Source organism: Ochlerotatus camptorhynchus, unplaced genomic scaffold, assembly GCF_037179485.1.
Source record: "Ochlerotatus camptorhynchus isolate MF236.1 unplaced genomic scaffold, CSIRO-AGI_Acam_v1.1 ptg000003l, whole genome shotgun sequence".
Lineage (NCBI taxonomy): Eukaryota > Metazoa > Arthropoda > Insecta > Diptera > Culicidae > Ochlerotatus > Ochlerotatus camptorhynchus.
In genome coordinates this window covers 256,768-270,833 of record NW_027040495.1, presented here as the reverse complement: position 1 = coordinate 270,833, position 14,066 = coordinate 256,768, and the positions used below count along the sequence as shown (strand labels likewise).

Here is a 14,066-nt window from a genome sequence, read left to right as displayed (position 1 = left end):
GTATGAGTGCTCATTGCAAAACAGCCTATATTACATGATATAAGCCAAAGTCTGTACAGGGTATTCCTTATGTTTCCTATTAATAACTATTATTATAATATGTCGCTGCTGTCTAAACATATAATTAGTGAGACGCGCGTGGTTAAAAAAATAAGGTAGGAGAATCAAAAATGCCATGAACAAACATTGATTGTTTAATAGATTTAAAATAAAAAGTCGTATATATATTTATATATATTTAAATATTAATCCAAATCACAAATTGGAAAAACTTTAACTTTCTTAACCGACCGTTCAGCTGACCTTGCGTTCAAATGTTTTCCAAATATGGTTACATCGATATTATTCCAGTGGATTTGGAACACAGAATCCATCTTCGGGATGGCTACAACAAAAACATAAAAATAATATTCAACATTATTCAACATAAAATCGAAGACAACATAATATCATATATGATGTCTTCGATAAAATCCAACCCCATACTAATGGGGGACTTACTGCGCATTTTGTCGTCTTTTGATACCAATTTGAACGTCCCTTTTGTATCTAGCACCACAATGCCTCTGATCCCCACTAGGCTGGGATTTTTTGCCCTGATCACGCTTATTTTGGCTCCATGAAAATCGGCTTTTAGGATATCTGAACTGTAGAACAATGCATTGTCAATTAAGTGAAAGGGTTCTAATATACATACGCCTACGTTAACTGATTATATTGAGCCTCTGTCACATCAGGGAGCCTCTCCTTTCCCAAGTAACGGCCCATATAGCCGCGCCAAAGTCGGTTCAATGGAACTATCTGTTCATAACGAATCGTATCCACTGGCAGAGCGTAGATTCCCAGCTGAGCAATTTCCTTGCGAGACAGTTTCTTTTTATTTTTCTGTTGTGAACCTTTGCCCACAGGTTTGATCTTTTTTGTTGGTATCAGCTTCTCCGTGGTTCTTCCTTTGGTTTCACAATACCGAGCATGTTCTTCAGGTTTAATAAGACTTTCCAAGACGGCAGACGACTCTGTCAAGACAAATATCCAGATTAAAATATTTTCGGTAATAATGTTTGATTGATAAAGAAAATCTCACCGATTTTCGGCATCGATGCCATATTTTGGAATTATTTGGAAAAATATCTATATTACGTATTCATAAAATTGGCAAGATATAGAAGCTGGATCTGGATTATGAATTCTATTATTATGTATGAGGATTGTTTACATCAAAGTAACTGGTACCCACCATGAGTAAATTTGGTATGGAAAGAAAATGCTCTGAGTCAATTGAATTCAGTCGCTGCGTTGTTCTGATTGGCCGTGCATACATCGAAGATCGCTGAATCATACACGGTAAGCAAAAAGTTACCAAAATTAAGTTCTTTTCACCCATCTCGGCACTATAGTGCAGGAACCCAAAAGTAGGTAAAGCGGGCCAAAATAATTTTCATTTACTTGTGTGTAGTTCGTATGGAATAGAGTCGGTGTATAATGAGTCACGCCAAGAGTGAAGCCAAGTCTACCTATTGAACTGTCAAACCGGCTACCTATCGTGCAAAGTAAACAAACATTACGATCCCGCATAAACGCGAACCATCACATGACCTTACCGATAATGGTTATAAATTGTTTATAATCCCTGCTAAACTTCAACTGAAATGGTTATGGAACTTTACATGAACGTTTGTGTGATAAAGTTTTAACCTTATGTATTATGGTTTTTTGGAAGCGGACCTTACAAATAATGGGTTGTTAAGAACCATTACCATTCCAAATTCTTGTTTTCTCCATACATTATCGGAAAGAGAACTATATTAGAACGTTTTTACTTATGGTTTGAGAACATTAATGGTTATGGTTATGGTAGTCAGTAAGGTCCATTAATGGTTTTGTATTATCGCTCAACTTTACGTGAAATATATCGTGAATTGGTAATCAGTAATTTGCAGGCAACCAATTCGCGATATATTCCACATAAAGTTGATCGATGTTACAAAACCATTCATGGACCTTACTGCTTACCATAACCATTACCATTAATGTTCTCAAACCATAAGTTAAAAGGTTTTAGTATAGTTTTCTTTGCGAAAATGTATGGAGAAAACAAGAATTTTGAATGGTAATGGTTCTTAACAACCCATTATTTGTAAGGTCCACTTCCAAAAAACTATAATACTTAAGGTTAAAACTTTATCATTAAACGTTCATGTAAAGTTCCATAACCATTTCAGTTGAAGTTTAGCAGGGATTATAAACAATTTATAACCATTTTAGGTAAGGTCAATTTATGGTTCTCGCTTATGCGGGATGCTATGAAAGGTCCACGAAAGGTATTGCAATAAAATTTAAAACATAATTGAAGAAATGATCATAAACACGCAGTGAACATTAAATTGTCATGGAATACGTTTGGTAACGATCAGTAATGAGAATTTCTACTATTTTTTTTTAAGATGATTGGACAAAATCACTGATATAATGATTTACAACAGCTGCTATTTTTTTTTTGCTCGCTAGAAGTCATTTGAAGTTGATGTAGCAGTCCTCTGTTGCCAAGTGAAAAGAAAGGGAATCTTTCGAAACCCGTGATGCGAGTTCAACTGTTTTTCTCTTGGCGTGACTCATTATACACCGACTCTAGTATGGAATTTTCCACTGTCTTTTTAACCAAAAGTAAGTTAGTTGTACCCAACAGTAGGTAAATATGATTATACTCAACGTTGGGTTCCCACACTTTACTACCCCTGTTGGGTGGTTTTGCTCCTCCGTTTTTGACGACATTAGAAGGAGAAAAGGAGACAAACTAGTCAAAAGTAGGTAAAAGTGAACTGACCGTTGGGTACTTTTTTCTTACCGTGCATTAAATGAGGAGGGCCACTTTTAGCGGAAATGGGTATTTTTATACCCATTAATGGGTTTTCGTGAAATACCGTGGAGAGAAGTCTACACTCAAAAATATTACAAAACGAATATAGATTAAATTTTATGCATTTTATGGTTTTTCAAAATTTATACATTGGTTCGATTAAAATTTTTGCCAAAATTTTACTAAGTCCGAATAATGGAGTGGAATTCGATCAGTGTTTACTAAAATGACAGGAATAAGAACATCTGGATTCCCTTCGGAGCTTAGTGCTGGTGAAGGGCTTTGTCCCAGCGGATTTCTACTGCGCCTGTAATCTGCTGGGCAGCATCGAAATTGTAAGTATTTTTTTTTAAATATTATTAATAAAAAATAAACTGATGAAAAAAGCTTCCTGAGACATTTTTTTTTCATTTGAAAACAATAATATTTACCATAAATGAAATAAAGAAGCGAAAAATACATTTTCTTGAATAAACCGTATCCACAGAGAACAGACATGGAGGCTCGAACAAAATTTCTCTAATAACTTGTGTAAAGATTCCTATTCGACTTAAGCGCCACTAACGGCGACTTCCCCACCTAAAAACCCTCTTTGACAACATGATGGCGCTGGCGTTGCACAAATTACACCAGACACTAAGTGCTAGTAGCGCCAAGTGGAAATTTTCAACAGAAAATTTATCGATACTAGCGCCAAATTGGTCGAAAGTGGAAAATTTATAGAGAAAATCAGGAGATGCTAACACCACGTAACGGCGACGTTCCCACTTATTTTACACAAGTTTTTGACCGAACTTGAACGTCTGTTCTCTGTGCCTTTGCGTCGGTACGGAGAGTTGCTATTTAGCGTAACTTTTATACTATTTAGATTTCAATATTTTTTGAGTGTATATGTATACGGTAAGAAAAAGTACCCAACCAATTCACTTTTACCTACACTGAAAAAAAAAGTTGTTGAATATTACATCCAAACAGCTGCACAGAGATCATTCCGCGGGTTGTGTAATATTACGTTGTACGATGTACATCGATTTTGCGAACAAAATTACATCCATTGATGTAATATTGTATCTGCTTTTTGCTATTACACCATTGTTTCATACATCAGCTTGAATTACATTGATCGATATTACATTTTTTTTTTGCTGTGTACTTTTGACTAGTTTGTCTCCTTTTCGCCTTCTAATGTTGTCAAAAATGGAGGAGCAAAACCACCCAACAGGGGTAGTAAAGTGTGGGAACTCAACGTTGAGTATAATCATGTTTACCTACTTTTGGGTTCAACTAACTTACTTTTGGGTAGAAAGCGAAGGAAAGCGAGTGGAAAATTTTATACGAATTGCACACAAGTAAATGAAAACTACTTTGGCCCGCTTTACCTACTTTTGGGTTCCTGCACTATTGATGAATCTACGCGAAACTGCACCAGTGCATGCGACACCTAGGTTTGAAGTCCAAAACCACAAAAGTGATGATGTACTAAAAAATATTCCATACGATTTGACACCTAGCAAAACGTCATTATCATTTTCACATCATTTCCATCTGCTGGCCGACCGTAACGTAGATTCATCAATAGTGCCGAGATGAGTGAAAAGAACTTCATTTTGGGTACTTTTTTCTTACCGTGTATACGATGATAATAAATTCGTAAAAATCCGCGAACCACTTCACCTGTTGTCACCACTTCACCTGCTTCCAACTGACTGACGCTGCAGCGCCGACAGCGCACCGCTAGATTTTTTCATCCAAATTTGAGTTAAATCTACTCAACGTCAAGTTCGCTGAAGTAAACAACACGGTGAGTAGTATCAACGCAATTTTGAGTTTTCTGAATCTTGTTAACTTAATTTTATTTATCGGGTTTAATGATGGTGATGACATGTAAGTTATGCAATTTCTTTATAATTTAACCTCGATACAAATAAATAAATGAACTTATGATTATGCACAAATCAAAACAACAATGAATCAGCACAACTGTTGTAAATATATAGTCAATAGTTTTTCGGTATCAGCAAAGTTTTTTTTTACTCAATTTTGAGTTCGCATTCAAGTACCTTATCTTTGGGTAAAAAAAACTCAACAATCAAACCGCTATTTACCTAATCCTCGGGTTCACTGTCATTAAGCCAATTTTAAGTACTTTGAAACTTATTTTTGGGTAGTTTCGTTTCTCCGTGTGTACGCTATTTCAAAACTACCCAAATTTGGGTACAATCCACCCAGATCGGTCAAAACTGAAGCAACCCAAAAATGGGTAAACTGTGTTGTGCACAGCAAAAAAAGTTGTTGAATATTACATCGAAACTGCTGCAACCAGGTCAATCAATCGGTTGTGTAATATCACATTGCACGATGTACATCGATTTTGCGAACAAAATTGCATCCATTGATGTAATATTGTATCTGCTTTTTGCTATTACATCATTATTTCATACATCAGCTTGAATTACGTTAATTGATATTATATTTTTTTTTGCTGTGTGACAAGTTGACAAATGAACAACATTGACATGCATCCAATCGACATTGTTCATTTGTCAACTTGTCACTCCCAACACAGTTTACCAATTTTTGGGTAGGTTCAGTTTTGACCGATCTGGGTGGATTGTAACCAAATTTGGGTAGTTTTGAAATAGGCGAATCCAATGGAAATTAAGCGATCGTTTCTGCCTCTGGTGGTGAATAAGAGAACCATCAAAAGAGTGATGAGGGCTGACATTTTCACCGTGAAGCATAGGAAGAGGCAAAATGATTAATGTTTTTTTTACCTGTTCTGATTAATTTATGTATTGCAAGTGCTTGTAATCATCATTCACATGGAATATTTTGTTTTCTGTATCGATTTTGGAGTGAACCGGCCTGTGCTTTCACATATTTTTGTTAAGAAAAGTGAAGATTTATAAAACTACCCCAGCGGTTATGATCTTCCGGATATTTAATGTGGTGTTATTTGAGCTGTAAATCCGTTCAAATATGTGAAAAATAATAAAACAAGGCCCCTTCCGATGGAAATATGCAAGATACGCATAACAATATGCGTTAATTTGAGATGTAAAAAATGTAATTTGGATCTAAACAAACGGTTTCGTTGACGTTTCCTCTCATAATCGCCTAGCGTACTCTACATTGGTGGTGCATAGAAACAGCCTATAGCGATCTCCAAGCGCAATCTTCCCAACACTAAAATCCAACATCCATATATAAAAATTAATAAAAAGAAGAACCAAAAAGGTATAACTATATACACCATATTTTAGTTTTCATTATCAGTAAAATGGTTTGCTGGATCATGATCAGCAACAAAAAAGCTTTGCTGAAAAACAGCAAACGATATTTTTACCGAAAAATTCAGCTAACATAAACGGTTTGCTGGACACCCAGTAAAGATCTGTCAATCTTTTAGCGTCACAGTCGCAAGTATTTGCATTCGTACGATTCGTACACAATTAGATTTTTTTGCCGAGATGGGCACCACCGAGCAGCTCGGCACTTTATTTTGCTGGCAATTCAGCAAAAAATATGTTTCTTAGCTGAGATCTTGGCAAAATTCACGTTTGTTAGCTGAATCTCGGCAAGTTTTTCACTGAGATCCAGCCAAATAAAATGCCGACCTGCTCGGTGGTGCACATCTCGGCGAAAAAATCTAAGTGTGTACAAACCACCAAGGAGGAGGAGATAAACAAAACTACAAATATATAAAATTATGTTGGTAATACCACTGGTTAACGGCGCCGGTGGTGTAGTGGTAAGCGTGATTACCTCTCACCCCAGCAGGCCTGGGTTCAATCTCAGTCGGCGCCGCCAGGATGTCCTGAGGCATAACATCTCTGATCACGCCTTCCTTAGGATGGGAAGTAAAGCCGTTGGTCCCCGGTTCATGAGTTGATGGGTGGATAGGTAGGGTCCAGGTGTGGGAGCTGCCTTCCTGGCACGTCAGTAGCATTGGTGCTCAGCGCGGAAAACAAGATTGACGGAACAAACAAACCAAAGGAAAAAAAAAGACCACTGGTTATAATGAATTATGCATGGAATATACCTAGGCGATTTTTTCTTTATTACTTGTGAATTTTTATGAAAAATCTTCAATAGAAGCTGCCAGCCTCAAGTGAAAATAAATTCAATTTACTGAGTTTATTCAGTAAAATGCTGTGAGCTGCCAGAATTTGTTATTGCTGAAAATTTTGCTGATTATTTAAATTTGGTGTGAGTATACTTAAAGTGATTCCGCCACCCACCCCGATGGGTCCTCGGAACTCGGACCAGGGCCCCAATACCCACAGGTCACCCTTAAGGCCCAAGCGCAATAACAGCGGAAGCGAAACGGCAGCGGTAGCAGAAAAGCCCGATCTGAGTAAGCCTACTTGTCGGATTGAAAACTAGTTAGAATCAAATCGACTTCGGTTAGGCATCTTGATGTCATTTGTGACAATTGTCAAACTTTCCGTTTCCGTTCCACTTCCGCCTACATTGCGTTTAGGCCTTTAATCGCACCCGAAAAAGAGCAGGAATTTTGATGCCGTGCCTGAAGATCTTTTTTTTTTAATTTCTTTGAAACCCGTTTTATTTTGCTTTACCCTCCTCTCAACTACTAACATAATTTCAAAATATGTATGTTTATTTTTAACATGAGAAGCATGTTTAAAATAAACATATTTATTATTGTTCGCATAGCTGTAAAACCAAACAAAAACAAATACTTTTTTTTCAACACGAACAGTTTTTGAAATAAACGTAACATTATTTTTTTTAAATTGATTTCACATGACTTCAAACATGGAATACGCTTGAAATCAACCTTATTTATGTTTGTGGTCAGAACAAACTGAGTTTACGTTTAAATTTACCTCTAATATTTTTGTTTCGACGATAGTTTTTTTCTGCGTGTTACGAGAATAAGGATCTCACAGCAAAACACCTGAAAAGGGTAGCGCACGGTCTCACGAACACTTTTATGCATCTGGAGAACTCTATAGAGATTTTCACGTCAGGTATCGGACGTGAAATCGAATTGTAGAACTGTAAATATAATAGCCTATGGTTTTTAAATATACTCATTTAAGGTTTGAATTTAAAAGATGGGTATTTTTATCGCAATGGTGTACGTTTTCATCTCAAATATTATTTATTGCTTTAGAAAAATGAACCACATACATATTTAATTTAATTTATTTTAGTTTATTAAAATTTTCAATCATCACTGAAAGGCCACTGCATTATTGAACCTTCCATTGGAAGCATTTTACACAAATGGTACAGTTGATATCGGAATAATTACTTCCTGATGGGCTCGGTGTGGAGACGTGCTTGAAGAAAAGTTTCTGCTTAATGGTGATGGTTGGTGGGAGTAACTTTCCTTTCCGGAAAGACTGACAAGGCTGCTGAAGATCAAAATTACATCAATTAGTCGAAAGTCTTCAAAAATGTGATCCACTTACCTCAAAATCCGGCAACTGGAGTATCCTTCCACTCGATAGTGTCCCAGCGGGTGCCTCCATATTATTATTCGTATTGTAAAGAAGCGTGCTGGCGGATGAAATATATGGAAAAATAGAATACACTGCTGCTACTCCTGCAAGTTCTCACACGAGTTCTCACAGCTATTTTTGTTTTATTTTTTATTTCCCATGTCAAATTAAGCCTGGTACGCAGCTGAAAAGAAAACGGAAAAGTAATTTTTGAGCATTTTTCCCAAAAGAAAATTTGACAGCTATAGTATGCTAAATTTTGAGATTATAGGGAGAAGTGGTCAAATTGTAAAATCAACACTTATTAGTGTTTCTGTTGTTTAAATGCATCCAAAACATCAGTTTTGCAATAAACGCCAACATTACCTAACGGAATAATTGATCAGACCATTATTCCGCAAGGAAAGTGAAATTGCATTCAGAATGCGCCACCTTCATGTCGATCACGATACTAATGTAATCGATCTTTCCTTTACCGATTTCTTTTGAACTGCGTACTGGGTCAAGAAATGCTGAGAAAAAGTAATTTCTTTTGCATTCCGAGTCCTATCCGGTAGCACATAAAAACGTCATTACTTTTCAGCTGCGTACCAGGCTTTAAGCGGGAAACGGAGATCCAGTACTGTCAAAAACTTTGCAATGAAGAAGTATTTTGACAGTTTTACAACTTTTATTTTTAAAAAATACTTCTGAAATTACAAGTCCAAAGTGAAAGAAATATTTTTAAACCAAAAATATACGTTTAATTTTGAAAACTTTCATAGTTGAAACTACGAATGTAGGGAAACTTTTAATTTGATTAAGCATTATTTTTATAGCAACAAGTTTTGTTCTTTGTGTGTAACAAATCACTATCAGAGGAAAAAAATAAACAATTTTACACGGCGATGCACACGTTAGTGTGCGTACGTTAAACCACAGAGAACAGACATTGAGGCCCGAACAAAATTTGTCTAAAAACTTGTGTAAAGATTCCTATTTGACTTAAGTGCCACTAACGGCGACTTCCCCACTTAAAAATCCTCTTTGACAACATGATGGCGCTGGCGTTGCAAAACTTACACTAGACACTAATTGCTGGTAGTGCCAAGTGGCAGTTTACAACAGATAATTTATCGATACTACGCCCAATTGGTCGAAAGTGATAAATTTAAAGAGGAAATCAGAAGATACTAGCGGTACGTAACGGCGACGTTTCCACTTAACTTTACACAAGTTTCTGATCGAACTTGGACGTCTGTTCTCTGTGGCGAAACTGCACCAGTGCATGCGACACCTAGGTTTGAAATCCAAAACCACAAAAGTGATGATGTACCACAGAGAACAGACGTTCAAGTTCGGTCAAAAACTTGTGTAAAATAAGTGGGAACGTCACCGTTACGTGATTTACTGATTTTCTCTATAAATTTTCCACTTTCAACCAATTTGGCGCTAGTATCGATAAATTTTCTGTTGAAAATTTCCACTTGGCGCTACTAGCACTTAGTGTCTAGTGTAATTTGTGCAACGCCAGCGCCATCATGTTGTCAAAGAGGGTTTTTAAGTGGGGAAGTCGCCGTTAGTGGCGCTTAAGTCGAATAGGAATCTTTACACAAGTTATTAGAGAAATTTTGTTCGAGCCTCCATGTTTGTTCTCTGTGGATGTACTAAAAAATATTCCATACGATTTGACAGCTTGCAAAACGTCATTATCATTTTCACATCATTTCCATCTGCTGGCCGACCGTAACATATGTCGTTTTCTTTTTTGCGGTGTAGCACTGGTGTAGTGTAAGCAGGAATAAGCGCGAGTCTTTGACAGCTCAACAGCATTTGCTTGCAAACAAAGGTGCATCCTATATCTACACCCTAAAATATTTCGGTGTACGGCAGTGTAGCACCGGTGTAGCTACACCGCAAAAACGAAAACGACAATAGATTCATCAATTGCCTAATACCACAGACAAACAGACATAACACATAGAATAATTCTCAATGTAAAACATCGTCGCTAAAACATTACCGCTATCTGTTGAGTACACTGTGGTGGGAAGTACGCTGAAGAGATGGCGGTAGTGTGTAAACGTCAAACGCAAGGGAATTGACTATGCGCGCTACAGGTGGTGGTACTACCAACTACGATACTTTTGAATTGACCGTTAAATGCTTGTTCGATGAACAAATTGCGAGTGTTATGTCTGTTTGTCTGTGCTAATACTATATAGATTTACCAGTAACACGCTATATCATAATTTCTCAAATTTCGATAGAATCCAGTCAGTTCGGCCATATGTGAATTTACTGAAAAATGGGTAAATTATGTTGAGAGTGACAACACAGAGAACAGACGTTCAAGTTCGGTCAAAAACTTGTGTAAAATAAGTGGGAACGTCGCCGTTACGTGGTGTTAGCATCTCCTGATTTTCTCTATAAATTTTCCACTTTCGACCAATTTGGCGCTAGTATCGATAAATTTTCTGTTGAAAATTTCCACTTGGCGCTACTAGCACTTAGTGTCTGGTGTAATTTGTGCAACGCCAGCGCCATCATGTTGTCAAAGAGGGTTTTTAGGTGGGGAAGTCGCCGTTAGTGGCGCTTAAGTCGAATAGGAATCTTTACACAAGTTATTAGAGAAATTTTGTTCGAGCCTCCATGTCTGTTCTCTGTGGTGACAAGTTGAAAAATGGACAATGTCAAAAAATGTGAGGTTAAACCGACGGTGCAGCTCTCTATATCGACCTGGGGGGGGGGACGTACTTTCAAATCAGCCTACTGATCATTCTTGTATGAAACTGGTTCCAAACGTAAACAAACGGTGTAGGTTTCTTATGGCTTGTTTACGTTTGGAACCAGTTATCCCAGTTATGCGAGGTAGGCGACAATTGTTCGTATTTGGCAGCCACCTCCCCCCTTGATATCGACATGAATCCGATCCAACTTATCACTCCCAACATAGTTTACCCATTTTTGAGTCGCTTCAGTTTTGACCTATCTGGGTGGATTCTATTGAAATTTGGGTAGTTTTGAAAGAGTATGTTTTCGGGCGCATTTCAAATGATGCATGCGACATCTGTTGCTGAATTTTATGATTTTCCTACCTTTGAAGTAACTCCAGCACATGTATGAATCGTGTAATAGCTGTCAAATTTAATACTGTGTCAAATTCCTCTTTTGTCCCTTTTGTCTGTTCAAATTTATTTCGATAGTAGCAACCATAAAGTACAAGTGCGTTTGTGGAAACGATTTGAAATCAGTGAAAAATGAGGGCCCTCAACCAGCTACTACTCAAGCGGACATCCACATACGCCGTAGGAATTGCTGCCAGCGTGTTCTTCTTCGAGCGGGCCTTTGACATGGGCACTGATGCGTTTTTCAGGTCGTACAACAAGGGGGTATGTCCAACCTAATTCATTCCTTGCGAATATTATGTAAGTTCTGAGTGATACATTATTTTGATTCTCCTTTCCAGAAATTGTGGGACGACATCAAGGATAAATATGAGCAGTAAAAAGCAGTATCTTTGGTGCAACCTATCTGTTTAATACGACTAATAAAATGTAGGCAACAAGCAACAATGACTAATAATTTTATTCTGTCACTTCCCATGGTTTCTCGAAGCGCTCCATATCCCAAGGTTGAATTGGTTTTATCCGGTCTGCTTCCTGTAGCCTGATTCCACTTTCAGTCAACGTTTTAAGAAATTTATCCACCTTTCCTTCCGGTTTCGGTTGCAGATCACATCGCATTTCGGTCAGGCCTGCTTCCATGCAGCGGATGGCAAAAATCTGCAAGCAAATTTAATATGTTTTGTTAAAGCGTTCAACAGCACCGATAAATTTACCAACCTTAGCTAGATTTATGTAAGCCGATGTATCGTTTCCTTTGAATAGGTGCTGCTTGATTGCCCATTCAGATGTACTGGATTCAACGACCGTTCCGTTCTGGAAGTGATTCACCTTTGCTGTCACGTATTTATTGCTGGAAGTTAACTCCAATCTGGAAAATAAATGATTAAATTTACTAAATTACCGAACTGAATCCAAGTTTAGAGTTACTACTTATGCCAATAGTTGCGACCAGGTTTCTCGAGATGGTATCCATCGTTTCTATAGGCTACACGCAACCGCTCTAGGTTACGTGGATTTCGATTAACGATGAAACGGGCACCTTCAGTGCATTTATTTAGTTCCTGAATTTTGTGGAAAACTCTCTTTGAACTAGCCATTCTTCAAAACAGACGAGACCGGTTTATTAAGAATATCGAAGAAACGCAACACCAATTATTGGCGTTGACGACGGCTCTCACGCTAACTTTAGCTTACTCACCGGGTGAGTCGATCGTACTCATTTTCGTCCGATGTATCGAGTTGTCAAAAACTGAGTAAACGAAAAATGTCAAACTGAGTAAAAGCCACTCAGTCAGCAAAATCCTGGACTTAGAAAAAATGTCAACTATGTTGGAGGAAACTTCCTACACAGAGAACAGACGTTCAAGTTCGGTCAAAAACTTGTGTAAAATAAGTGGGAACGTCGCCGTTACGTGGTGTTAGCATCTCCTGATTTTCTCTATAAATTTTCCACTTTTGACCAATTTGGCGCTAGTATCGATAAATTTTCTGTTGAAAATTTCCACTTGGCGCTACTAGCACTTAGTGTCTAGTGTAATTTGTGCAACGCCAGCGCCATCATGTTGTCAAAGAGGGTTTTTAGGTGGGGAAGTCGCCGTTAGTGGCGCTTAAGTCGAATAGGAATCTTTACACAAGTTATTAGAGAAATTTTGTTCGAGCCTCCATGTCTGTTCTCTGTGCTTCCTATGAAAAGTTACTCAAAACCGGCTGAAATGCCTTCAGGCACAGAGAACAGACGTTCAAGTTCGGTCAAAAACTTGTGTAAAATAAGTGGGAACGTCGCCGTTACGTGGTGTTAGCATCTCCTGATTTTCTCTATAAATTTTCCACTTTTGACCAATTTGGCGCTAGTATCGATAAATTTTCTGTTGAAAATTTCCACTTGGCGCTACTAGCACTTAGTGTCTAGTGTAATTTGTGCAACGCCAGCGCCATCATGTTGTCAAAGAGGGTTTTTAGGTGGGGAAGTCGCCGTTAGTGGCGCTTAAGTCGAATAGGAATCTTTACACAAGTTATTAGAGAAATTTTGTTCGAGCCTCCATGTCTGTTCTCTGTGCTAGAACTGAGCGGACGATACAGCGCAAATCAAAACACGAAGCGGTGTCATCACCACAGAGAACAGACGTCCAAATTCGGTCAGAAACTTGTGTAAAGATAAGTGGGAACATTGCCGTTACGCTGCGCTCCTGATTTCCTCTATAAATTTTCCACTTTCGACCAATTTGGCGCTAGTATCGATAAATTTTCTGTTGAAAATTGCCATTTGGCGCTACCAGCACTTAGTGCCTCATGTAATTTGTGCATAGCCATCAGGTTGTCAAAGAGGGTTTTTAAGTGGAAAAGTCTTTAAACTAGTTTTTAGAGACATTTTGTTCGAGCCTCAACGTCTGTTCTCTGTGACTAAACCACAGAGAACAGACGTTAAGGCTCGAACAAAATTTCTCTAAAAACTAGTGCAGATTCCTATTCTACTTAAGCGCAACTAACGGCGACTTCTCCACTTAAAATCCTCTTTGATGGCTCTGGCGTTGCAAAACTTACACTTTCACGCAGAAACATTTCATCGTTGAAATAAAAATATTTGAGGTAAATTTAAACCACAGAGAACAGACGTTGAGGTTCGAACAAAAT

The 14,066-nt window shown here is 37.8% G+C and overlaps 3 protein-coding genes across 3 annotated transcripts; 1 reads left to right on the top strand and 2 right to left on the bottom strand.

The window, feature by feature from the left end:
* Positions 1-219: 219 nt before the first annotated feature.
* Pop4 (ribonuclease P/MRP subunit POP4) lies at positions 220-1,174 on the bottom strand. Its single transcript, XM_065231721.1, has 4 exons — positions 1,085-1,174; positions 704-1,016; positions 502-647; positions 220-385 (listed from the first exon to the last, which is right to left on the bottom strand). The coding sequence occupies exons 1-4, from the start codon at positions 1,104-1,106 to the stop codon at positions 246-248; spliced, it is 621 nt and encodes a 206-aa protein (XP_065087793.1). The 5' UTR covers positions 1,107-1,174; the 3' UTR covers positions 220-245.
* A 10,312-nt stretch (positions 1,175-11,486) lies between these two features.
* On the top strand, positions 11,487-11,882 carry ox (oxen). The gene is made up of 2 exons (XM_065231637.1): positions 11,487-11,699; positions 11,777-11,882. Exons 1-2 carry the CDS (start codon positions 11,568-11,570, stop codon positions 11,813-11,815), a joined length of 171 nt encoding a protein of 56 aa, XP_065087709.1. The 5' UTR covers positions 11,487-11,567; the 3' UTR covers positions 11,816-11,882.
* Positions 11,837-12,587, bottom strand: mRpL18 (mitochondrial ribosomal protein L18). The gene is made up of 3 exons (XM_065231523.1): positions 12,366-12,587; positions 12,153-12,303; positions 11,837-12,092 (listed from the first exon to the last, which is right to left on the bottom strand). The coding sequence occupies exons 1-3, from the start codon at positions 12,530-12,532 to the stop codon at positions 11,895-11,897; spliced, it is 516 nt and encodes a 171-aa protein (XP_065087595.1). The 5' UTR covers positions 12,533-12,587; the 3' UTR covers positions 11,837-11,894.
* Between the last annotated feature and the right edge of the window lie 1,479 nt (positions 12,588-14,066).